Raw genomic sequence first — 26604 nt, 5'->3', positions numbered from 1 at the left:
ATTTTTATAAGTTATTTTTATGATTTTAAAATTGAAACAGACAATCCAAACCGTTCAACATGATCTCCATATTAAAATGTGCATGAAGACCAAATTTTACATTTTTTGGAATTTTTTAGTAATTATTAAGATGTGTACAAAATTATTGTTTTTAGACAATTTTGGACCATTGAAAAACAACAAATTTAAAAAAATTCTAAATAAATAGTAATAAATTTCCAAAAAGTATAAAATTTGGTCTCCAAGTACATTTTAATATGGACATCATGTTGAACGGCTCGGATTGACTATTTGAATTTTAAAATTAAAAAAATAACTTATAAAAATATGATGTCAATATATGTTACCATAAAATAATGTAATTGGATCCCTCATTTAGAATATAGAAATTTCGCTTTAAGATTCGTACTAGATTAAAACAGACGATATGAAGACCATGAACAACAGCAGATATGAACCCGCCGAGCCCGTGATGCGAGGTCTTCGTGTTATGACATCTTGGGCCCACTGCCAGGAGAGCTCAGCTGGTCTTTCTGAATCTTAACTAATAGATCTTCCCATTTTGCCCCCCTCACCCGAACAAATTGCCGAGAGAAGAGTCCCCTAAATTGAAATCTAGGGTTCGAGAGCTTCCATTACTGCGAATTTGCGATTCTTAGCTAAAGAAGAGAGAGATGGCGATGGCTGCCTTGAGAAAAGAGGGGAGGCGGATCCTCCTCTCCCCAAACCCTGCGATCGCCATCCGATCGGCGATTCTCTCCGAGTAAGATCGCTTCTCCAGATCTTGTATCTCGTCCCGCATTTCGTTTGCTTTTTTGATCTCGTAGAATTGTTTGATTACGCTCAGTAGAGGACCCTTTGTCGACAGAATCCCGTTTCAACTCAAAATAATGCTGGCGTTCATTGATTTTTTTCAGTTCAGATGACTGTTAGATTGTTTATAGAATTGGATATTTTGTGGTTATTTTATATTATTTCGTGTCATTGAAATTATAGTGCTAATTAGCCTGGCATGTATAAGTTCGTTCACATCACATCATTTTTCTTTTCTAATTCTTAACCTAATTCCGAACATTTCTCAAATCACAGTGAGCTGACAGCTCCCCTCGGGGCACGATCCATATCAACTCAAATTGGTAAGGACTTTGTCTGCATGATCCTTCATAATAATGTAAGTAGTTAGCATTAAATTAAATATATAACTGGATTTTCTCATGCAATTTTGCTTCATGTAGTGAGAAATCGGATGAAAAGTGTGAAGAACATCCAGAAGATTACAAAGGCCATGAAGATGGTTGCTGCATCAAAGCTCAGAGGTGTTCAAGTTAGAACAGAAAATTCCCGTGGCATCTGGCAACCTTTCACAGCACTTCTTGGCGACATCCCAAGTATGGGTCCAGAATCTCTTTTTCTTCTTTACATGATTTATGAAGTACATTAGTTTTAAGTGCTTGAAACTGATATGGTTTTCCCTTGAAACTGTAGGTGTTGATGTAAAGAAGAATGTCATAGTCACCATTTCCTCTGACAAGGGTCTTTGTGGTGGCATCAATTCTACATCTGTTAAAGTCAGCAAGGCTCTTTACAAGTTGACTTCTGGTAATTCAACAGTGTCTTTCTTTCCACCTCTGTAAGTGGGTACTGATATACTGATGCCTTGTACCAGTGGAGATGGTCCTAATAGTTTGATTGAAAACTTTATCAAGCACATTGAGGCTTGACATTCTTTCTTACGTTTGTCTGCATACAGGCCCCGAGAAGGAGCCACAGTATGTGATATTGGGTGAGAAAGGCAAGGCTCAATTAGTTCGTGATTCAAAAAAGAGCATTGCACTGAATATAACTGAGATCCAGAAAAATCCCCTTAACTACACACAGGTTTACATTTTGTTCTTATTCTTCTTTTCCCTCTTCGCTTCCTATAATAGTCTAGCTGTAGCTTTGGTTCTACTGAAATGAGATTACCTAAGCTATTTTATGTACGGTATTGTTATAGAGTTCTTTTAAATTGGATGGTTTTGTTTAGATTTGTTAGAATCCAATCTTTTTCCATGTTTATGTTGTGTCTGTATCATGCTCAAGAATCCAGTAAGAATCTGATGTGAGATGATATACAGTGCGTAATCTATAGCCTTTTGGTTCTTTCATGTCTATATGTTCTCTTAATAGTGAACTGGTTGGGTTTCCTGAAAACATTTCAGGTTTCTGTCTTGGCCGATGATATCTTGAAGAATGTCGAATTTGATGCTCTAAGGATTGTCTACAACAAGTTCCAGTCTGTTGTCTCTTTCATTCCTACTGTTGCCACTGTTCTATCTCCTGAGGTTAGTGAACTTACATCTCATTCTCACCTCCTTATCACCAAGTAATTATAGTTGTATAACTATTTGTATCTAATAATAGGCGGTAGAGAAGGAATCAGAGGCTGGAGGAAAACTGGGTGAATTGGACCAGTATGAAATTGAAGGTGGAGATACCAAATCGGAAATTCTTCAGAACCTAGCTGAGTTCCAGTTCTCTTGTGTAAGCTTCTAATCCTTTCTTTATTATTGTTTGTTTCTTTCTTTCTTTTTTGTCAGAAATTGCGCTCTATAGTTTATTTGTAAGGACCACCTCATATTTCTCATATATTCTACCAACATCATAGTATACTTGCTGTAAAATCAGGATTTAAATCGGGATTAAATTTTACTAGGTTGAAAATCAGTTTTTAATGTAAGCTTTACAAACTCTTAGACCAATTAGAGTACAAGATCTGAATAATTTGGGTTTCATAAAAAATGCTGATTAGAGAAAAGAGACAAATTGGATACTTTATGGAAGTCTTGTACATTGCACCTATCTGGCAGTCATGGCCTCATGGGTCATCTGTACATAACACCAGTGATTTTGGAAGATTAGAAAACGGAAGTGAAATGTTGGGTGTATTATTCTTTTTCTTTACTTGATATTATCTAATGCTAGATGGATTTATTAGTTTGGTTTTACTTGTGGTCTGGTTCAGGTGATGTTTAATGCTGTTCTGGAGAATGCATGCAGTGAGCTGGGTGCACGTATGTCTGCCATGGACAGTTCTAGCCGTAATGCTGGAGATATGCTTGATCGCCTCACTCTCACTTATAACAGGTCTCTCTCCCCCCCCCCCTAAGAATGGAAAGTGTTACAATACTGCTATATACTGTGTTAGGCACTTGTCTGCAGTGACTTGTACCCAATCAATACTCCTTGCTATTCGGTACTTTGTTTTGTGTGGAGTTGATAAAGCAATTGGGCTTTATTTTATCCATAAGATGCCAAGGAAGAACCAAGAGTGCTAGAAATTATTGGTTGAGAATGAAACTGTTAATTCGTAATCTTGATATGTATGGACCAAATTTCTCAATGTTTGTGCATGCTGTCATTTCCTGTCTTAAAAAAATGTGTTGTTGCAGGACCCGTCAAGCATCGATCACAACCGAGCTGATTGAGATTATATCAGGAGCATCTGCTCTAACTGGCTAGATGTGCTAAAAGAACACATTTACTTTCTGTTTAGCCCTTCATTGCCTTTTTTGAAATTTAGTCAATAAGCATCTGGCGAAAATTGTTCTGTTTTTAGGCTTTTTTCTTCACTTCAATGGTATGTACCAATTGCCTGGAAAAGAAACAATATGTTTCATAAAAATGAGCAGCGAGTATTTCGGAACTCGCATTTTCTTGTGGCGGTTCAGTGTAATTACTATTTCCCTTTTTCATAAAATGATTTGTTTCATTTTAGATCTCTCCTTGCACTTTTGTTTGTGAACCGGTTCTTAACAACACATTTTTAAAGGAAAGTTTGTGTGAGTTATTCCCCTCGTTGCTTGGATATTGTTTAGGAGAAAGCTTTAGTAAATATAATATCTATAACTTATTTCGGTTGATGCAACTCGGACAGAATGAAATATATATATAGAGAGAGAGAGAGAGTCACTGTCATTTGTAATACAAGGCTTACAAAACCTGGTTTTATGATGTGGTAATGTGATTTACACTATCTACATCAGCGGCTTGATTTTGAGGTTTGAATGAGCTAATGATTGCTTGCTCAGGCAACAATGATCTGACTCTGTAGAAGGGGATGGCATCTTCAATTCAAATACCATCTTACACTGACTGAGCCCATAGCTTCTGTTTCAATCCCCTTAATGAAGTAAACATATTATGATTTTCCTTTAAGAGAGACGGGTTTAAGGTTCTTGATGTCAGATTGCACACAAAACTCTTCCACAAAGAACCACAACCGCAAGAATTCCCTTCCAACGACTTGGTACTATAAGAGCAATAGGAAATTATGATTATCATTTAATAATATAATAACTTTCTACATTAGAACAAGAGCTTCAGCTGCAAAATAGAGAGGCGAGGTGATCTAAAAGGGCAGCACCTCTGCTATAAGTTTTCTGCTCCAGATGTTTAAAAAAGCGTAGCCAAGTACACGCACAATAAAAATACCTTCTAATGTATATTTAATTATTTATCCATTTTTTATATGTTTAGTGGAAATGTTTCCACCAAAAGGTATATTGATAAGAAAAGTATTTATCCATTTTATAGGTCTTCTTATGCACTTCAAACTGATTTGAACCCTGGGTCGTTCTCTCCGGTCTTGTTCAGAAGATATTCGGAGTAATTTTTGTTGAGTTTTTTTTTAAGAAAAAAAATGAAGGTCTAATTTTAAAATTTTCAACTTTTAATATTAAAAGACTCCAATCTAGATTACGAATATGCAACATTTTATATAAATATGGTTTTAGTTTTATGTTTTTGTTGAGTTGATCTAGAAACAAAAGGCATGGCTATCCGTATGGGAGATTACAAGTTCAAAATATGAATAGAAAAATTATTTGTAGATATTAAATAGTTAAGTGGCTTGATCTCTGATCTTTACTAAAAAAAAAAAAAAAATGTTATTGATGAGTTGGAAGTTCTCTTTTATTGTTGGAGGCATCTACGAAAGTTGAACGGTATTATTGGTTTGGAAATTGGAAATCCAAATATGTGGAGTCCAAAAAGAAATAAAGCAGCAATAATTTTGTGTAATATTTTCTGTAAATTAAGTATTCAAACAGCACATTTTGTGTAATGTTTGACAGTGCTAAGTAAAAGATTAACAGAAATTTGCAAGATCTTCACGTATAAATCGTCCAAATGACAAGGACTACAAGCGAAATGGCAAAACGGACTTTCTCTCTAAAAAAATATAAAAATAAAAATCGCTAGAAGGAGGGCTTGAACCTCCGACCTTGTGGTTAACAGCCACACGCTCTAACCAACTGAGCTATTCCAGCTTTGTTGGACATACCGTAATATTTTATTAAGATATATAATTACTTTTCAATTGTGCACCGATTTATTAGTTATAAAGCGATTTTTTTTTTTTAGAAAAATCTGTATGGTATAAAACGATCTGACCCGAGTAAACAAGTTAGCAACACTCTGCATAGCAAAGCACACGCCTTTTCAAATTTGAGAAGCGAATAACAACACTAGATAGGCTGGAGCTATGTTACTCCCGGATCCCGATACTTTATATATAGTTTTGTATCTGTATTGATATTTATAGTTGTATCGTGTTGAAAATTATTGTATCGTTATATCTGTATTATATCTGATACTACGATACATGTACCCATATTCATGCAACATAGGGCTTGACTAAGAAATTGGCTTGGGCGGTCCAATTCAAGCCTGATATACACTCGCTAATTGCAAAAAGTTAGAATTAGCTCTGGAATACACAAATTAAGTAGATTGCTATTCTGTATTTGGCTGAAAAAAGTAATAATTTGAACTATTGGCTTAGTTTGTTATTATGCTATTTTATTGATTTGTTGGGTTAGCGGTTATTCCAAATTTTAAGTTGGTTGCTAACCTCGCTATTATATTAATTCATCCAAACGTACCTGTACTTTGGTAGTTTTAGGTGATAATTTTAGGAGTCCGGCTCCTCTGTCGTATCCCAGATTTTGACTCTAATCCAGACCGTCTGATTTGAATCTGGATCAATCCAGTTTGAGGTGGAATGCATAGGCCTCTTTTAATATCGTGCCAAAACAAATATGATGGTCCGGATCTAAACTCAAAAATTGAGTCACTTTAGCCGATACCTTCATTAAAGAAAAGAAAGGAGAAGGAAGGAAAGCGAGAAGCTGACTGCACCTGGCCGACGTCGGGTACTTGTTTTATAACCAATATTTTTGAGAGAGAGCAAAGGGGTGTTGCGTGTAAACTTCGTGTTTTTGTTCCCCTCCAATTCATATAAAAGATGTAAATTTTTTTATGTCTCATTTTCGTCGCACGGTTATTTGTAGAGCACAGCTATACATAACCTTTATAATTACTAATTGACATGGGATGTCGATTTTGAGTCTAATAGGATTTTTTCATCTTCTCTGATAGCCACTATCAGTTTTATCCCAAAAAAAAAAGGATTTTTTTCATCTCTTTATTGCCACAGAGGCAATGTCTTCCTCATTCCCAAATTTCTCAATATATCATATCCTAAATGAATATTCCATACAATATATCTTTCTAACATATCATATCCTAAATTTAAAGCAATCAAAACTTTTTCAAAAAATAAAGTGAAATTATTAATGCTAGACTTCACAGATTTTATTTTTAATAAATAAGACTTTTTATCTTCTTTTGCAATGAAATAGTTGGATTTTCATTTATGTTCACATATTAGAGACACTTCTTATATTGACCTTCTACATCTATCCAAATCTAGAAAACTTGCAATGTTAAAATACTGTGCTCAACCAAAATTTGTAATCACGCGCCTTAATTATTTAATATATAGAGATCCTATTTATTGGTGTTTGACCTAATATGATGGAGTAAATTGAATAAGACTTTGCTGTAGTTTCCACATACTACATTTGCCTTAATTAGTTTCGCGATCGAGGAATGAACTATGGATAATGCTTTTTTGAAGTTTATTTTCTAAAGCAAAGAGCTACGAGGTGATTTTGAATTCCCTTGTGAATGTTATTATATCTTTTCAGTGGACTTTGCAGGAACCTTTCGTAAATTGCATGGCATGCATGCGCTGCAATCAAATGATTCAATCAACTGCTCTTTGTTTTTTTGTTTTTTTTTTAACTACATGTTTTATTATATAGATAAATGTATCGGATTCTTTAAATTAATTTCGTCCGTCGTCTTATCCTCTCGGGAGACGACAGCATATATTGTTTGAGAAATTGCACAACTTTGTTTATCCAATGTTCCATTTCACAATCTAGAAACCCAGAACGCCAAAGACATAATTAATTCCTGTTTTGTATTAGGATGACTTTTTAAAAAAAAAAAATAGGCTCCTGCCTTGTCAGGAACAGCAAACTATATAAATTACCATAGGTGGCTTCTCTTATATAAAGCTATAACTGATTAGCTCCATGAAACAAATTAGCTTGTGTGCCAATAAAAAAACAGGACTTGTACTGGATTAGTAATCCCAGTAAATTCATATTCAAACCAAGGACTTGTATTATTATTATTCGGCAAAACTACCCTCTATTTTCGTTTCTGTTTGAGGTATAGTAAGCGAAGAGCCTACCATAACAACCACTGTACAGGTAGGATCCTTGGCAAAATGGAGGGGAAAAAAAGGAGAGGATAAAGTAAAGTGACTAATTTTGATCTTGGATCTACCACTAACTATCAAATTCAAACCAAAACAATGGTGGCAAATTCAGCAATCAAGCGTATTATCATCCTATTGACTTCAAATTATTTAGCAGCACAATATAACACCACAGCACAGCACCCTTGTAAATCTTTGGAGGGCTCATGTGCAATATTGCCTAGAGAGCATAAAAAATATAACAAAACTAACCATCAGAAAATCTACTGCAAAAGGAGAGTACCACAAGGTAATTACAGATTCCAACCAAAACAATGGTGACAAATTCAGCAATCAAGCGTATTATCATCCTATTGACTTCAAATTATTTAGCAGCACAATATAACACCACAGCACCCTTATAAATCTTTGGAGGGCTTGTGTGCAATATATTGCCTAGAGAAAGCATAAAAAATATAACAAAACTAGCCATCACAAAATCTACTGCAAAAGCATAATACCACAAGGTAATTACAGATTCCAACCAAAACAATGGTGACAAATTCAGCAATCAAGCGTATAATCATCCTATTGACTTCAAATTATTTAGCAGCACAATATAACACCACAGCACCCTTATAAATCTTTGGAGGGCTCATGTGCAATATTTCCTAGAGAAAGCATAAAAAATATAACAAAACTAACGATCACAAAATCTACTGCAAAAACATAGTACCACAAGGTAATTACTACTACACCCACAACAAAAGTACCAAGTACTAAGCCACTTATCCTCTCTTGTTGGCATAGTCAGGCTGGTCATCCAAATCATCGCTAGCACTAAAACCTGCACCAAAATTACCGCCACTTCCATCCATGGCACTGTTACCACCGTATCCACCTTGGCCGCCACTGTATCCACCTTGGCCGCCACCGTATCCACCTTGGCCACCACCATATCCACCTCGGCTTCCGCCATATCCACCACCACCACCAGCTCCATAACCGCCACCTCCATATCCACCTTGGCCTCCACCATATCCACCGCCACCACCGGAGCCACCACGGAACCCACCAGCACGGTCATTGGCGGTATTCACTCTTACCATGCGGCCATGAAGGTCCTAGAAAGCAACTTGAGTTAGACTTTACTGTGGACTCTGTGTGTGCGTGTGAAAGGGAGAGAGAGAGAGATGCCAATGTCAAGATCAAAAAAATACAGCCAGCAACGCTTAAATACTGATGCTCCGCTTGATTAGCATGATATTGGTGTACACCGTACACAGAAAATGAGTATGCAAAGAACTAAAAAAACAGGTGATCCATTTTGCAAGAAAATGAGGTCTATTTTTGCAGTAGCAATGAAATACCTTCCCATCCATAGCAGTAATGGCAGCTTGTGCCTCTTCAGCGGAGGTGTAAGTCACAAAGCCAAACCCCCTCGACCTACCCGTTTCTCTGTCTAGGATCACTCTTGCTGAGATCAGAAAGAAAAAGATAAATTTATTACAAGGAATCAGTTGCAAGAGAAAAGAACACGATTCTAAGAATTCATCCTCTATCCCTCTTCGTAATTATATAATTCTGTTCAAGTCAGACAGAAATGCTCAACGCATAGAATACCAAATGTAACAGATTTGTCATGCCCTGCTAAACCCTAAACCATAAATGACGCATACTCCTTATGCATACCCTTTTAATGAAATGCCAGAGATAGCCTAACAGAAAAGTTAGATATAGCATATTATACCTTCAACAACATCACCGTAGTGGCTGAAAGCATCTTTCAATCCCTGTTCATCAGTTCCATATGAAAGACCTGCAAAATGGTAACGGAAGAAAATACAAAACTTTTTAAACAAGCAATTTGATTATAACAGGTTGTCAGGACCCAACTTTAGAAGAAAAAATGATATATAGTTCAGGATAAATATGACAAAATAATACCTCCAATAAATACTTTAGAAGATGACATGCATCTGATTGACTGATACAGTGATGTACTAGAAACTGACTGTTTTATGAGATTTCCAATTTTATTAGCAAAAGCCATGGTTAATTAACCTGTAATTACAACAACATTAACATCAGAAGAATAACATTGGAAATATCAAGAATTTGACTTTCAGATGTTAGAAAACAGATCAAGTACGCCGATCCTTTCTTTTTACTTAAGTCATAATTTGGTGCTAGTGATGGAAATATCAAGGATCCTTTCTTGAGCTTTCCTTTTTATTTTACTTCCTTCCTAGTAAGTTGAAACAATTTTACCGTTCAATGAATTGGGGTTTATCTAAAGTGAATTCGCATTTTACGCCTTGCCAAAAACCAAGAGAAACCCTTTGGATCAGAATAGACTCCTATAAGGGTCGTAATATAAACAAAAGGAGGTAAACGCCGAAATCTATAAATAAACTAGTTTTGAGTTGAGATCAATTAAGATCAAATGCTTTGAATTAATGGCTAGAAAGCGTACCTCTTCGCTTCTGTCGGTGAAACCCCACTCGATTTTGGCTTGAAATGAGGGGATTAAGGATCTCGTGATGCAAACAAAAGGGCGTAGGGTTTTAGAAATAAGAGGGGTCGGCGATTTATATGAACTCGTAAGAGATCCTCATCGTTGGTGAAGGTTTTGGAAAGATAAGAACCGTCCGATGAGGTTCAGATCTCTGAGCTTGGATTGGGTCGGAAGATATTTTTTGGGTGAAGATGAGTATGTAACTATGTATCACTAATAGGGTTTCTGGTTCTTCTATGGTCGCGTTCATGTATCCACTGTATTACAATTTGTGCGTTAAAACTTTGAGGTTCTCGCCTCTCAGATTCAAATATGCTCATTTTCTTCTCATATTCTTCTATCCGAGCTGTTGAAAATTAATCATAAGGCTTCAATTACTTTTTATTTTTATTTTATATCAATATAATCTATTAAACAAATCATATGTAATTGAAGCTATATGATCGATTTTAAACGACTCGGATGGAAAGATAGGAGGGTACTCATTTTCTTAAGAAAAAGAGCAAATTTGAGGTTAAAATATCAACAGCATTTCTAGCTTTATGCACCATAGATGGTTATTGTAATGAGAATAAAAAACCAATAATTATTGGATAATTAAATCATATTAACTTTATAAATACTAATTAACAAATTCAAATATAAAACCAAAAGAATATATTAATTGAGTTATATGTCCATTTTAAGTTTTATTTACTAAGAAACTAATTAACCATACGAGACCTTACTACAAAAGTACAAAATAATCTGAAAATTATCCGGATCCATTTATCTAAATACGGACCATAGATTGATTCGGAGCAAATTTAGACTGAATAATACGAATATGTTTCCTCCCCATATTAACTCCTTGGAAGTCAACAATTTGAGCATCTTGTTTGCCTTATTTCATTTGCTTACAACATCCATCAATGAGAATGTTATATGATTTTATATCGGGATGTGTTTCCATCTGGGACATTTATTTTGTTACAGTGACAGTAGCCTCATCGATTGTATTCTCATAACAATGGCCCTTGATTATCGGATTGAAATCACGACCTCAAATCAACCTTCTTTTGAGATGCCGACCAAGAGAAGCAAACACTAAGACTAGATTGAACACCATTTTTCAGAGAAAGTGTTAAAAGACAAAAGAGAGATGAAGAGAGAAGAGAAAGAGAGTGTTGTCAAAATATATAGAGAGATGTCAGAGGTGCTCACATTTTGCATATCAATTATACTAATTTGTGGTTCGAAATTAGTACTTTCTCAGTTTCAATTGTTCATTCGTATCAAATTTTTTTTTTATTGATTATCAAACAAATTACTTAATAATACATGTGTATTAATTTTGATTGTTTTAAGTGGAACTAATCAAATCCAAAATAAAATATTTGACAGATAAATAGCTTGTGAAAATTATCTGACACACGTGACACTAATTTATGTTAGTAAAAAAAAATTAAAACAATAAAAGTTTTGAAGAGTCTAGCTAATTTTGACCGAAATAAAACATAAAATTTATCTATTATCTTATTGCGTCAATTGATTTTGAACAGACACTGTATAATTGAATATTATATAAATTTTGTTTTGCATAATTGCATAGTCTGATGTGCTACGACGAATAAGCTATCTATAATAACTTTAAATCAGAAGCTAACTGATCAACGGTCAAAGATTGTGAGTTGCATTGTTATTATCGCTGACTCGTTATACGCTGGGTCAAAGAGAAGCTCAACTCAAAATATCAAACAATTCCAGTTACAATTGTTTCGGCCATTTTTATTAAAACCCTAAAAAAAAGATTTTTTTTAAAACTGCCTCCGCATTCAGTTTTTTTTTCAAAACTGCTCTGATCGCTCGATCCACGGGCGGTCCACCCTCCTAGTAGACCGCCTGGGACAGGGGAGGTCCACTAGGGACTAGACCGCCCCTCTGCTAGGCGGTCCTCTTTTTTTTTTTTAAGAGAGATCTTAATATTTTCATTTAAATCATTTTGGTTTTTTTGTTTAGGGTGTATGCCAAAAAATAAGACATTTGATATATTTATGACTTATGAGTGATGTTGTAACTTTTTATAACTTTGATTTGATTTGTCAGTTGGATATCACAAGTCTAAAGATAACACTAATTAAGGATTTAGCTTTGATTAAAAAATTTCCAAACTCTGACAGCTTATTGATATTTCAAAAAAATTAATTAAATGATGTCTTGAAACTTTGATCTCCTTCTCTTTATTTCTAGTACTAAAACAGTAGTGTAGAGCTACTAATATATGTTCAAACCTCAAATTAAATCTCTGTCCATACACAAAGCACTCTAGGCTGACCTCTAATATCATACCAAACTCCAAATTCAGCAACCAAGTACTAAGCAAAGACCACTGGTATAGTACAATGCACTAAAAACATCAAATTTGATATCTGCTGGTAAATCAGCAAGTCTAGACTGATACAGGGACCAAACTGCAAAAGTGATTACACCAACATGTAAAGCATTCAAAAATACACAGAATTGACATAAATTTCAATTTATTTGGATTTTTCTACATTTAGTTATGAATTTCCAAAGTTCAGCTTTTGAAAAAACTTTAAATAGTCATAACTTTGGTTAGGAAAGTCGGATTTGCGCGTATGACCACTTTTCGGAAAGGGGGAGACGAGATGGATCCGAATATCATCCGGGGTTCTCTTTCGGGCATTTGAAGCATCAGAATTTCAAAAAAACGTCGTTTAGTACCTCAAAAATTTAGTTTAAGTTTTCGTTCAACGGTAGACGTACAACGATCAGTATTTTATTTAGTCAAAAAAACTAAGAGATTATTCAAGAATTATCCATATAATTATTTTAAAATGAATTTACTATTTATTGTGTTCGTTTACCTATCTCCAAGCAAATGGTACAAGTTGACAATAATCAAATAATTCAATTATTCTCTTAAAAAAAAGTTGACATCATTGAGGCAATCTAACCATATTTTCTTGTGTGTATTTGAATAAAATAATGGGAGCACCTAGTTATCCCTCCGTAACAATCCACTATTTCATCCCCCATGTCATCCCCCAGTCATTAACTACTTCAGTAACTACTAACTACCTAGGGGGATCACTTACTATTTGGAGACCACATAATATTTGAAAGATTTTATAATTGACGTGCACAAGTATTCATCTATAACACATCAAGTATTCAACCTAATATATCAAGTATTTTAAAAAACAAACTAGACATGTTTTTAGAGGTGGAATTTTTTTTTTTCGTTCAGTCTAATTAATATTTCTAACGATCGGTGAGGAATTTTGCAAATCTAAAACCACAAATATTTTTGACATAATTTTATCTTTAAAATGAGATCCATGATAATATACTTTCGAGTTGTCCGTTGTACAAGTATTCATCCTCGTTGTACAAGTGCAAATATAAAAACTGGACACATCACTCATCCATCTTTTACACGTTTTTAGAGGTAGTTTTTTTTCTCCGTTCAATCTAACCAATATTTATAACGATCTATGAGGAATTTTGCAAATCTAAAATCACGAACATTTCTACACAATTTTATCTTTCAAATGAGATCCATGATGGCATACTTTCGAGTTGTCCGTTGCACAAGTATTCATCTATTATCGAGAAATTATTAATCCTCGTCGTGTAAGTGCAAATATAAAAACTGCACACATCGCTCATCCATCTTTTACACGTTTTTAGAGGTGGGTTTTTTTTCTCCGTTCAATCTAACTAATATTTCTGACGATCTGTGAAGAATTTTGCAAATCTAAAACCACGAACGTTTTCTACACAATTTTATCTTTCAAATGAGATTCATGATGACATACTTTCGAGTTGTGTGTTGCACAAGTATTAATATCTTGTCACGCAAGTATTCATACCTAAGATATTAAGTATTCATACCTAAGATATTAAGTATTCATTTATACACATTGAAGTATTCATTCTAAGACATCAAGCATTCATTCATATATCTCTATTGTTTTTTTTCAAAATTTATTTTTATGTCATTTATTTAATACGCAGTGGCCTAATTCACCATTAATAAAGTTTTGTTCTTTGCAAAACTCGCTACTTCATGAGGAAGGGGAACATAAACATGAAAGAGATTAATTACATATACATATACAAAATTATTTTGATACGATCGATAGTGACAAATCTGACCCGGTTCAGATGTGCTCTCATACACATTGAAGTATTCATTCATACACGTTGAAGTATTCATTCCTGGCAGAGGCGTGCTTAATCGGGATGGAGTGACGGATGATCTCCGGCATAACGTTCGTTGGAGCGGGAGCAGCAAGCATAGAGGAAAAAAAACCAAGGCGAAAGTGTAAGAGGGAGTGAGCTTATTGTATTTATCATTTCTATGTGGGAGAGGGTGGGAGGTGGGAGAGAGAGGAGAGCTTATCGATGGAAGAGGCGGAGGAGGAGTTGGGATGCGGAGGAGGAGGAGTTGGGATGCGAAGGAGGAGGATGAGGTGGGAGAGGGAGGTAGAGGCGGAGGTGAGGTGAGGTGTAGGAGGCGAAGGTGAGAGAGGGAGGTGGGAGAAGAAGATGAAGGTGAAAGAGAAAAATGGAGGTGGAAGAGAAAGGGAGAAAGAGGAAAGAAATAAAGTGTCACACCCCGCGGCCACGGGTAGTAACAGTCCCCCGCCGTAAGCATACAACGCCGTGTATGCTTACAAGGCTAATCACAATTTAAACCAAACAACACGCAATTCAAAACGAGTTTCTAATATAAAATCAGAGTACACAGTCTGGACAGTAATAGTACAATATAAGTATCTCCTCCGGATACCAACCACGAGGCCTACCCTAAATCTATACAACAAAAACACATCTAGGGTCGTATACTGGTAAGCTACTAAGGCCTACTACTCTCGTGCCTCTCCGGAATCCGTCGCACCAGTACCTGTAAGATAACGGGGAAGGTGGGGCTGAGAATAAATTCTCAGTGCGAAAATTTGCCACATTTGAATTATTGGACTTGCAATCAAACTCTATATTCAAAGATGAAACCCAAACAATAACAATGCAACAGTTATATAAGAAACATAAATAACAGAATGCCACTACTCGACAACAGTTAATCAACCTGAAACACAGTTTACGGAATTTACAATATGGATTTCAAACACAACATATATTTTGGCTTAACTCGATTCCTAACTCAGTTCAATTGGGCTTGTAGCAATTACAAATGTTCTCTCGAGCTGAACCGTTATCAAACCCACATCTGTAGGGTTACAGACGCCTACAGATGGCCAACCGCTGGACCCTTTATCAGACACCCATCTGCAATTGCTGTTTGGCTTAACCATTTCCTAAGGTCCGGTTACAAGTCACCAATACAGGTCAACTTGACACAATGCAACACACGGAAATCAAAGTTACCTATACAGGTCAACTTTGCTTAATCTCAACAAATATATTTATCAAGCCACACATATAGGTCAGTCTCGCAAAATCATAACAGGTCAACGCATAAGTCAGCAGCGTCACCTTATCCAGCCACCTAAACAGGTCGGTCTGGCAAATTCTAACAGGTCAACGCATAAGTCAGCAGCGTCACCTTATCCAGCCACCTAAACAGGTCGGTCTGGCAAATTCTCACAGGTCAACGCATAAGTCAGCAGCGTCACCTTATCCAGCCACCTAAACAGGTCGGCCTGGCAAATTCATAAACACAGGTCAACGGATAGGTCACCGTTACCTTATCCAGCCACCTAAACAGGTCGGTCTGGCAAATTCTCACAGGTCAACGCATAAGTCAGCAGCGTCACCTTATCCAGCCACCTAAACAGGTCGGCCTGGCAAATTCATAAACACAGGTCAACGGATAGGTCACCGTTACCTTATCCAGCCACCTAAACAGGTCGGCCTGGCAGATTCATTCACAACAAGCACAATTCATAGAACTAAACAATTAATAACCGTACCAACATGCAAATCAACCTTAACTAAAACAATTCAATCATTCTCATTTATGCAAGAATCAATATGCAGTATGAATTCCAAAGTATGCAACAATTAATCATTCAACATGACAAACGAATAAACAGTTTAATTCCTGAAAATAAAGTATCAAACAAGTCCAAGAATCCCGCACCTGTTTGACGAGCGTACCGCTTAAGCTAAGGATCAGACGTCTCGTATGGTCTCGCAAGTTCTTGCTCGACCGAGCCTACACCTATATCATATGTATACTTGGTTTAATTCGGGTTCAGTGGTCTATACGTTTACTTAGGGCTTGTACAGTCCTAAATCAGTTCTCATGGTTTGGTATCGATTCTTTTCGGTTCCTTCTTTCTTACCAAAATCTCACCAAACGGTACACAATTCCTTCTAGGCCCTCTAGCCTTATACTATGTCACTTTCGTAACCATCAATCACCGCTTTACTACTTTGGTTCTCGGTTCATTTCAATTTACCGTTTGGTTAACCCTAATTTGGTCAAAATCTCAAATCAGTCGTTAAATGTTCTAGAAATTCACGATTAGGAGGCAACCCTACCGATTACAAGTCTAATTGGTCGGGTTAAGCAAATCAAAATCACGATTAGGCCAACTTTCAATTTTGGCACGAAACCCTAGAAATCAGATTTCATAAATCGGAAGAAATCGGGAAAAAGAATGACAAACAAACTAGTAAGAAGTGTAGAGGAACTAGTCCTCGAGCAATTCGAGCACAAATCTCGGGTTTAAAACGAGAATCCGAGAAATCGAGAAAATTCGAGGTTTCGAAAGTAAAAAGGAGAGAAAGAAATACCAAATAGAAGGGTTCTGAGAGATCCTCGGCTGCTTTCTCGGTTTCAAACTCGATTTCTCGCGACAATCGGGAGTCTGGAAGAACCGGAAACTCACGGGATCTTTTCCTTCTCTCTTAACCGAAAATAACTTAGAAATGGGGATAATGGTGAAGTGAGAGAGAGAGAAGGTTTAATTTGGGTTTTAGGGTTAAAATTACCCTGAATGCGGATTAGCCAATCCGCACTGCGGGTTACCTAATCCGCACTCAAGACTTAGTCGGTTGTCAGCCGAATCCAGGAAAAGTCCGAGCCTACTGCGGATGAACCTGATCCGCACTGCGGTTCAACCTCATCCGCACTCACTACTTAGCCGATTTCAGGAAAATTCAGTGCAATACAGAAATTCATGAGTGCGGCTAAACTAATCCGCACTGCGGATCCCTCACCCGCACTCACTACTTAGTCATATTTTTGTCAAAATTCCAGAAAAATCCTGAGCCACTGCGGATGAGGTTGATCCGCACTGCGGTCAATCTAATCCGCACTGAGCCCATAAGGTTCCGAAATCTCGAAATTTCGACGCGGTTTCAATTCACAATTAACTTACTTATTTAGGGAAACCTTAATTAAGGTTTAAACTTCCATTTTATTAACACAATTTATCGGTTCTTCCTTTTAAATCATTTCAATTTAATTGTAAAAATTTCGTAACGTAACATTTCTCCCCCCCTTAGAATAAAGTTCAGTCCTCTGAACTAAATTGCGTACCTGATTCGTTGAATAGTTCCGGGTACTTCTCACGAATGGTTTCCTCATGTTCCCATGTTGCTTCTTTAGTCGAATGGCGTCCCCATTTAACCAGGACAAGTTTAATCGTCTTGCTCCGAAGTTGCTGTTCTTTTCGGTCCAATATCTGCATTGGCTCTTCTTGATAGGACAAGTCACCTTGGACATGCAGGTCCGAGTGATCAATGCAATGAGACGGATCTCGTACGTATCGGCGCAATTGTGACACATGAAACACCGGATGAACCCGGTCCAATGCTGGTGGCAATGCAAGCTCATATGCCACCGGTCCCATTCGCCTCAAAATCTGAAACGGTCCAATATATCTAGGACTTAACTTGCCTGATACGCCAAATCGATGTACACCCCTGACGGGTGAAACTCGAAGCCACACGTGATCCCCTTCTTGAAACTCCAACGGTCTTCTATGCACATCCGCATATTTCTTTTGTCGCTCTTGGGCCGACTTAAGCCGACTCAAAACGACTTTCGTCGTTTCAGCAATCTCTTCTAACATCTGAGGCCCGGTAGGTGAATACGTACCTGCGGGTCCCCACCACAGCGGTGTGCGACACTGCTGTCCTGTAAGTGCCTCTTGTGGTGACATTCCGATACTCGAATGGTAGCTATTGTTGTACGCAAACTCTACCAAGTACAAGTGGTTGATCCAAGATTCTCGGAAACTTAAAGCACAGGATCGAAGCATGTCCTCCAATGTTTGGATTGTTCGTTCGGATTGACCGTCGGTTTGCGGATGATGGGCTGTACTGAATCTCAGTTTCGTGCCCATGGCTTCTTGAAAGCTTCCCCAAAAGTGAGACGTAAATCGAGTGTCTCGGTCAGAGACAATGTGCCGTGAACATCCATGGTATTTAAATTGGTATTGCAAGAACAGGTCAGCCAACTCTCTTCCGGATGTCTCGATCCGGAGTGGAATGAAGTGTGCAATCTTCGTCAGCCGATCCACTATCACCCATATGGCATCATATCGTCCAACGGTTCTCGGAAATCCAGTCACGAAGTCCATAGTGATAGACTCAAATTTCCGCATGGGTATCTCCAAAGGTCTTAGCAGTCCCGCCCTCTTTCGTCTATCCGCTTTGACTTGCTGACAGATCTGACATTTCTCAACATAGCCTTGTACGTTCCTTTTCATCTTTGGCCACCAGAAATATCGCTTTAGATCTTGATACATCTTGACTTCACCAGGGTGAATGGTATACCCCGAGTCATGTGCTTCTGACAGAATCAGATTCTTCAGTTCTGAGTCATTCGGAACGCATATGCGGTTATGGAACCGCAGAATACCATCTTCGTGGAGTTGAAATGGCGAGTCTGCATTTGACTCGAAATGTTGTCGGAACTTCTGGCACTTTGGGTCCCCTTGTTGTGCTGCTCGAATCTGTTCGTGTAACTCTGGTCGAACCTCGACAGCGGCCAAGATAATCGAGGCAACTGTAGCTGTACCTGCACTATTGCTCGCTCCAATCAATCGAGATGAGGTTTCCAATGCAAACTCACGGGATGCACCCACGTGCAGATTCATTCTTCTCATTTCTTCGAGAATGTGTGTCTCGCTGGTGATAATCGATGCCAGATTGATCTGACTCTTCCGGCTTAGCGCATCTGCTACCACGTTTGCCTTTCCGGCATGATACTGGATATCCAGATCGTAGTCCTTCATCAGTTCCAACCATCTCCTCTGCCTCAAATTCAACTCCCTTTGAGTGAAGATATACTTCAAACTTTGGTGATCCGTGAAGATACGGCACTTCACTCCATACAGGTAATGCCGCCAAATTTTTAAAGCGAAGATCACTGCAGCTAGCTCCAGATCATGGGTCGGATAATTTTGTTCGTGCGACCGTAACTGCCGAGAAGCATATGCTATAACATGGTCCTTCTGCATCAGTACACCTCCCAAACCAGATCCGGATGCGTCGGTGTAAACGGTATACTCCTCGTCGGTGATGGGCATGGCAAGAACCGGTGCAGTTACCAACCGATTCTTCAACTCCTCAAAGCTTTGATCTTGAGTGGCACCCCACTCGAACTTCACACCTTTATGCAAAAGCTTCGTAAGGGGAGCAGCTAACTGTGAGAATCCCAGTACGAACCTTCTATAATATCCGGCTAGCCCCAGAAAACTGCGAATCTCCGTAACTGTTTCCGGCCTCTTCCAATCGGTCACCGCCCGAATCTTTTCTGAATCCACGGCCAACCCTTCACCTGATATCACGTGCCCCAGGAAGGCCACTCTCTCAAGCCAGAACTCACACTTCGAAAACTTCGCGAATAGTTGATGATCTCTCAATCTCTGCAGCACTATCCGCAGATGTACCTCATGCTCCTCACGTGACCTTGAATATATCAGGATGTCATCGATGAACACCACCACCGTTGAATCCAATAGGTCGTGAAACACTCGCTGCATCATGTCCATAAATGCAGCCGGAGCGTTCGTTAGCCCGAACGGCATCACCATATATTCGTAATGCCCATAGCGCGTTCGGAAGGCTGTCTTTTCCACGTCAGTCGGACGTATTCTCAGCTGGTGGTACCCCGTTCTCAAGTCTATCTTGGAGTAGATCGAAGATCCTTGCAGCTGATCAAACAAGTCATCGATTCGGGGTAACGGGTATCTATTCTTGACGGTCACCTTGTTCAATTCACGGTAGTCGATACATAACCGCAAGGTACCATCCTTCTTCTTCACAAACAGCACCGGAGCACCCCATGGAGAGGTGCTCGGTCTAATAAACCCGCTTTCCAGCATCTCTTCTAATTGGGCCTTGAGTTCTTTCAATTCAGCAGGAGCCATACGATACGGACTCTTTGAAATTGGTGTCGTACCCGGTACCACTTCTATGCCAAACTCCACTTCTCGTTCCGGTGGTAATCCGACTATTTCTTCCGGAAACACATCCACGAACTCCGACACCACTGGAATCGTATTCATCTCAGGAACTTCCGTATCAGTGTACACTATTGCCGCCAGATATGCAGTGCACCCTGAATCGATCAGGTGCCTAACTTCCACAGCCGAGATGCACGGTATCAACCCTCCAACCTTTCTACAGTTTAGCATGCACGACATACCACCTTTTGCGGTCACAAAACAAATCCTGCGGTGCGGGCAGTCGATCGTCGCGGCATGTCTTGTTAACCAATCCATCCCCAATAGGGCGTCGTAACCCGTGATCTCCATAACCAACAGGTCTATCTCGAGATCCCTTCCATCAACTCTGACTTTTCGGTTTCGGCATATGGTTATTTTTCGGTCAGTCGAACCGAAAGGGGTTTGGACACTCAGGACTTGGTTATTGGTTTCAGTTGACCATTTATACTTTTCTACCCAAGCCTTCGATACAATGGAATGGCTACACCCGGTATCTATCAAACAATAGGCACTCTCATCCGAGATAGAAAGTATACCTGTCATCACATCAGCTCGAGAGTCAGACGGTTGCGAGCCTTCACCTTCCTCCAGCGTCCTCGTTGCGTCATATGCAACCTCTGCTATACCGAGTGCGTGGGCAGCCACTCGACCTCCAATCCTGCCCCCGCTGGTTTGGGAAGCACCTCGACCACGGAATGGTGGTCTACCAGATCCACGTCTCATGGGCCCTCTGCCACCACCGCTCCTCTGGAACCCTAGTGCCGCATTCGGGCACTCTCTTGCCCAATGCTCCATGCTGCCGCAGGTGTAACACGCTTGGTTGTGGCGTCTGCAATCGCTCTCAGAGTGTGCCTGGTTGCATGAACGGCACCACACAGAAACAAAACCCGGCCGGAGTACCGGTGCTGCTATCTGCCTCGGAGGGGGTCTAGGTGCCATGAACTGTCTCAGGGGTGGTCTAACTGTCGACGGTCCTCCCCTTGACCTAAATTGTCGGTTTTGGCCCTCCCTCTGCTTGACATTCCTCTCTGTCATCTCCGACCTCCTTCTCTTGCTGTGCAACTCCACTTGCTCAGCGTGATCCATCATGGCCTGCAACTCAGTAGCCATAAGGGTATCTACAATCATCGATATCCCCCCATCCAGTCCATCCAGGTACTGCCTATGGTATCTCACTACATCAGTCTGTATATCAATCGCGTACCTGGACAAGGCAAGGAACTCGTTGTTATACTCCGCCACTGCTCGCCCACTCTGCTTTAAGTCTAGGAACTTCCTCCGCAGCGCCTCTCGCTGGATGTTACTCAGAAACCGTCGAGTGAACTGCAATTCAAACCACTCCCACGGAATCTTGGCCTCCTCCCCGACATAGCTACGTCGGGCTCCATCCCACCAGAACCTAGCACCCTCTTCCAACTGTTGCTCTGCCAGCTCCACCATATCTTGTTCTGGTGCTCTACATAGAACTAGCTTCGCACTCACGCTCGCGAGCCATTCTTCAGCAGCAACATACTCACCAGTGCCATTAAACCGAGGTGGATTAAGGCGCATGAAGGAGTCGTACAACCTCCTAAAATCTTCCGGACCTCCTCGGGGAGCCTCCGGTGCCACCTCACGTATTTCTGCTTGGCGACCTCTCTCGTAAGCCGCGATCAACCTCTCGTCTAAATCTCGATCCCGGTTCTGCGCACCTACAGGTCCAAGATCAACTCTCTGGACCTCAGGCCCTGCAGATCCGGCCTCGCTCGCATGAACGATCGGTTCGTTCAGTGGGTTCCTAGTTCTAGGTCGTCCCCTACCTCGGCGTCCTTCCATAGTTCTTAAATAAGAAGAAAATAGTCATTAGATTTGCATATACTTATCTCATAGAACGAACGAGTCGTTAGCCGTGCGACCCCAAGTATAACGTACCCCACTCACGTATCCTATCAGTCTGGTTAGGGTTTAAACCTTGAGCTCTGATACCACCGAAGAGAGCTGTCACACCCCGCGGCCACGGGTAGTAACAGTCCCCCGCCGTAAGCATACAACGCCGTGTATGCTTACAAGGCTAATCACAATTTAAACCAAACAACACGCAATTCAAAACGAGTTTCTAATATAAAATCAGAGTACACAGTCTGGACAGTAAATAGTACAATATAAGTATCTCCTCCGGATACCAACCACGAGGCCTACCCTAAATCTATACAACAAAAACACATCTAGGGTCGTATACTGGTAAGCTACTAAGGCCTACTACTCTCGTGCCTCTCCGGAATCCGTCGCACCAGTACCTGTAACATAACGGGGAAGGTGGGGGTGAGAATAAATTCTCAGTGCGAAAATTTGCCACATTTGAATTATTGGACTTGCAATCAAACTCTATATTCAAAGATGAAACCCAAACAATAACAATGCAACAGTTATATAAGAAACATAAATAACAGAATGCCACTACTCGACAACAGTTAATCAACCTGAAACACAGTTTACGGAATTTACAATATGGATTTCAAACACAACATATATTTTGGCTTAACTCGATTCCTAACTCAGTTCAATTGGGCTTGTAGCAATTACAAATGTTCTCTCGAGCTGAACCGTTATCAAACCCACATCTGTAGGGTTACAGACGCCTACAGATGGCCAACCGCTGGACCCTTTATCAGACACCCATCTGCAATTGCTGTTTGGCTTAACCATTTCCTAAGGTCCGGTTACAAGTCACCAATACAGGTCAACTTGACACAATGCAACACACGGAAATCAAAGTTACCTATACAGGTCAACTTTGCTTAATCTCAACAAATATATTTATCAAGCCACACATATAGGTCAGTCTCGCAAAATCATAACAGGTCAACGCATAAGTCAGCAGTGTCACCTTATCCAGCCACCTAAACAGGTCGGTCTGGCAAATTCTAACAGGTCAACGCATAAGTCAGCAGCGTCACCTTATCCAGCCACCTAAACAGGTCGGTCTGGCAAATTCTCACAGGTCAACGCATAAGTCAGCAGCGTCACCTTATCCAGCCACCTAAACAGGTCGGCCTGGCAAATTCATAAACACAGGTCAACGGATAGGTCACCGTTACCTTATCCAGCCACCTAAACAGGTCGGTCTGGCAAATTCTCACAGGTCAACGCATAAGTCAGCAGCGTCACCTTATCCAGCCACCTAAACAGGTCGGCCTGGCAAATTCATAAACACAGGTCAACGGATGGGTCACCGTTACCTTATCCAGCCACCTAAACAGGTCGGCCTGGCAGATTCATTCACAACAAGCACAATTCATAGAACTAAACAATTAATAACCGTACCAACATGCAAATCAACCTTAACTAAAACAATTCAATCATTCTCATTTATGCAAGAATCAATATGCAGTATGAATTCCAAAGTATGCAACAATTAATCATTCAACATGACAAACGAATAAACAGTTTAATTCCTGAAAATAAAGTATCAAACAAGTCCAAGAATCCCGCACCTGTTTGACGAGCGTACCGCTTAAGCTAAGGATCGGACGTCTCGTATGGTCTCGCAAGTTCTTGCTCGACCGAGCCTACACCTATATCATACGTATACTTGGTTTAATTCGGGTTCAGTGGTCTATACGTTTACTTAGGGCTTGTACAGTCCTAAATCAGTTCTCATGGTTTGGTATCGATTCTTTTCGGTTCCTTCTTTCTTACCAAAATCTCACCAAACGGTACACAATTCCTTCTAGGCCCTCTAGCCTTATACTATGTCACTTTGGTAACCATCAATCACCGCTTTACTACTTTGGTTCTCGGTTCATTTCAATTTACCGTTTGGTTAACCCTAATTTGGTCAAAATCTCAAATCAGTCGTTAAATGTTCTAGAAATTCACGATCAGGAGGCAACCCTACCGATTACAAGTCTAATTGGTCGGGTTAAGCAAATCAAATCACGATTAGGCCAACTTTCAATTTTGGCACGAAACCCTAGAAATCAGATTTCATAAATCGGAAGAAATCGGGAAAAAGAATGACAAACAAACTAGTAAGAAGTGTAGAGGAACTAGTCCTCGAGCAATTCGAGCACAAATCTCGGGTTTAAAACGAGAATCCGAGAAATCGAGAAAATTCGAGGTTTCGAAAGTAAAAAGGAGAGAAAGAAATACCAAATAGAAGGGTTCTGAGAGATCCTCGGCTGCTTTCTCGGTTTCAAACTCGATTTCTCGCAACAATCGGGAGTCTGGAAGAACCGGAAACTCACGGGATCTTTTCCTTCTCTCTTAACCGAAAATAACTTAGAAATGGGGATAATGGTGAAGTGAGAGAGAGAGAAGGTTTAATTTGGGTTTTAGGGTTAAAATTACCCTGAATGCGGATTAGCCAATCCGCACTGCGGGTTACCTAATCCGCACTCGAGACTTAGTCGGTTGTCAGCCGAATCCAGGAAAAGTCCGAGCCTACTGCGGATGAACCTGATCCGCACTGCGGTTCAACCTCATCCGCACTCACTACTTAGCCGATTTCAGGAAAATTCAGTGCAATACAGAAATTCATGAGTGCGGCTAAACTAATCCGCACTGCGGATCCCTCACCCGCACTCACTACTTAGTCATATTTTTGTCAAAATTCCAGAAAAATCCTGAGCCACTGCGGATGAGGTTGATCCGCACTGCGGTCAATCTAATCCGCACTGAGCCCATAAGGTTCCGAAATCTCGAAATTTCGACGCGGTTTCAATTCACAATTAACTTACTTATTTAGGGAAACCTTAATTAAGGTTTAAACTTCCATTTTATTAACACAATTTATCGGTTCTTCCTTTTAAATCATTTCAATTTAATTGTAAAAATTTCGTAACGTAACATAAAGGTTGTTAAAAATAATAGTTGTAGTTATAGTTAAAATAAAAAGTTAGTTGGGGATGAAATGAGGGATGGATAGGTAAGAGAAATTATAATTACCCTAAAATAAATTATTGGGAATCAATGTCAAGTCCTTAATTAGTGTTATCTTTAGACTTGTGATATCCAACTGATAAATTAAATCAAAGTTATAAATATATCACTCAATAAATATTAAATCAAAGTCCTTAATTACGACATCTCACTCATAAATATATCAAATGTCTTATTTTTTGGCATACACCCTAAACAAAAAAAAACTTTATTTAAATGAAAATATTAAGATCTCTAAAAAAAAGAGAGAAAGAGAACCGCTCAGCAGGGGGGCGGTCTGGTTTCTAGTAGACTGCCCCTGCCCCAGGCGGTCTGCTAGGAGGGTGGGTCATCCGTAGGTTGGGCAGTCAGGATAGTTTTGGAAAAAATCCCGAATGTGGGAGCAGTTTTTTTTTTTTTTAAATTAGGGTTTTAATAAAAATGACCGCAATTGTTTCATATTTTACTTGAGAATTTATTGTGTTATTATTTGTTGGGATAATATATTGTATTTTATAAATGATTTATTGCAGTCAGTTATGACTTTGTAGATATTTAACTTTTTGTCAATAAATGCATAATATTTTATACACCGCCTAAAATAAAATACTATTTGATGATTTCAAGTTGCAATTAATTGATTATAAATCGTAAGTGTCGTGATCTGTAGTTGAAAAAAATTATGAACGCTATTTTTATTTAAAAGTAAGTCAATGATGTTGATCCCATATAGATTAAAATCATTTAATTAATTTTTAGTATACTATGCTTAACATATATATTGAAATGTTTAGTGCATATATCGTCCTATAAATTTTTAAAATATGAAAGAAATTTGTGATTCAGAAATAATTCATGTATAATTCAAGAATGATTCGATACCACAAGAAAGTCAAAAAAATAAAAACCCATAAGACCTAAAAAGAATTCACGTTTTATTTGCGAATAATTTGTGATTCGCGTATTATATGTTTTTTTTTGCGTTTTATTCGGTATTCGGTTTGAAAACGTCAAAAAAACGAATGAGACGCGGATAACTCGCAAATTGTGTTACTATGCTAGGGAGTAGGGAAAAGTCGCTAGAAGCAGTTTTTTAAATTTCAATTGTAACATATCGTTTTATGATCAGAGTGGTATAGAGATATCGCTAGAAGGCAGTTTTT

The 26604-nt window shown here is 39.0% G+C and overlaps 2 protein-coding genes and 1 non-coding gene across 5 annotated transcripts; 1 reads left to right on the top strand and 2 right to left on the bottom strand.

The window, feature by feature from the left end:
- The first annotated feature begins 444 nt into the window (after positions 1–444).
- Positions 445–3756, top strand: ATP3 (gamma subunit of Mt ATP synthase). The gene is made up of 9 exons (XM_078298963.1): positions 445–763; positions 1090–1136; positions 1236–1388; positions 1486–1599; positions 1751–1878; positions 2202–2324; positions 2404–2523; positions 3005–3126; positions 3432–3756. Exons 1-9 carry the CDS (start codon positions 675–677, stop codon positions 3499–3501), a joined length of 966 nt encoding a protein of 321 aa, XP_078155089.1. The 5' UTR covers positions 445–674; the 3' UTR covers positions 3502–3756.
- Positions 3757–5235: 1479 nt separating this feature from the next.
- Positions 5236–5309, bottom strand: TRNAN-GUU (transfer RNA asparagine (anticodon GUU)). Its single transcript has one exon. It is a non-coding gene; the product is annotated as a tRNA-Asn (tRNA).
- Positions 5310–7937: 2628 nt separating this feature from the next.
- LOC144551125 (glycine-rich RNA-binding protein 4, mitochondrial-like) lies at positions 7938–10272 on the bottom strand. 3 transcript variants are annotated; one of them, XM_078298954.1, is made up of 6 exons: positions 10068–10272; positions 9539–9655; positions 9342–9410; positions 8962–9068; positions 8647–8715; positions 7938–8586 (listed from the first exon to the last, which is right to left on the bottom strand). In XM_078298954.1, exons 2-6 carry the CDS (start codon positions 9642–9644, stop codon positions 8380–8382), a joined length of 558 nt encoding a protein of 185 aa, XP_078155080.1. In that variant the 5' UTR covers positions 9645–9655; positions 10068–10272; the 3' UTR covers positions 7938–8379. The 3 variants fall into 3 exon arrangements, with proteins under 3 accessions (XP_078155080.1, XP_078155079.1, XP_078155078.1); XM_078298953.1 differs by having other exon boundaries at positions 7938–8492; positions 8535–8715; positions 10068–10264; XM_078298952.1 differs by having other exon boundaries at positions 7938–8715; positions 10068–10265.
- Positions 10273–26604: the final 16332 nt, after the last annotated feature.

This window comes from Carex rostrata, chromosome 3, assembly GCF_964058835.1.
Source record: "Carex rostrata chromosome 3, lpCarRost1.2, whole genome shotgun sequence".
Taxonomy (NCBI): Eukaryota; Viridiplantae; Streptophyta; class Magnoliopsida; order Poales; family Cyperaceae; genus Carex; species Carex rostrata.
Note: the sequence above shows the minus strand (reverse complement) of the source record. Positions and strands in the feature narration are given on the sequence as shown.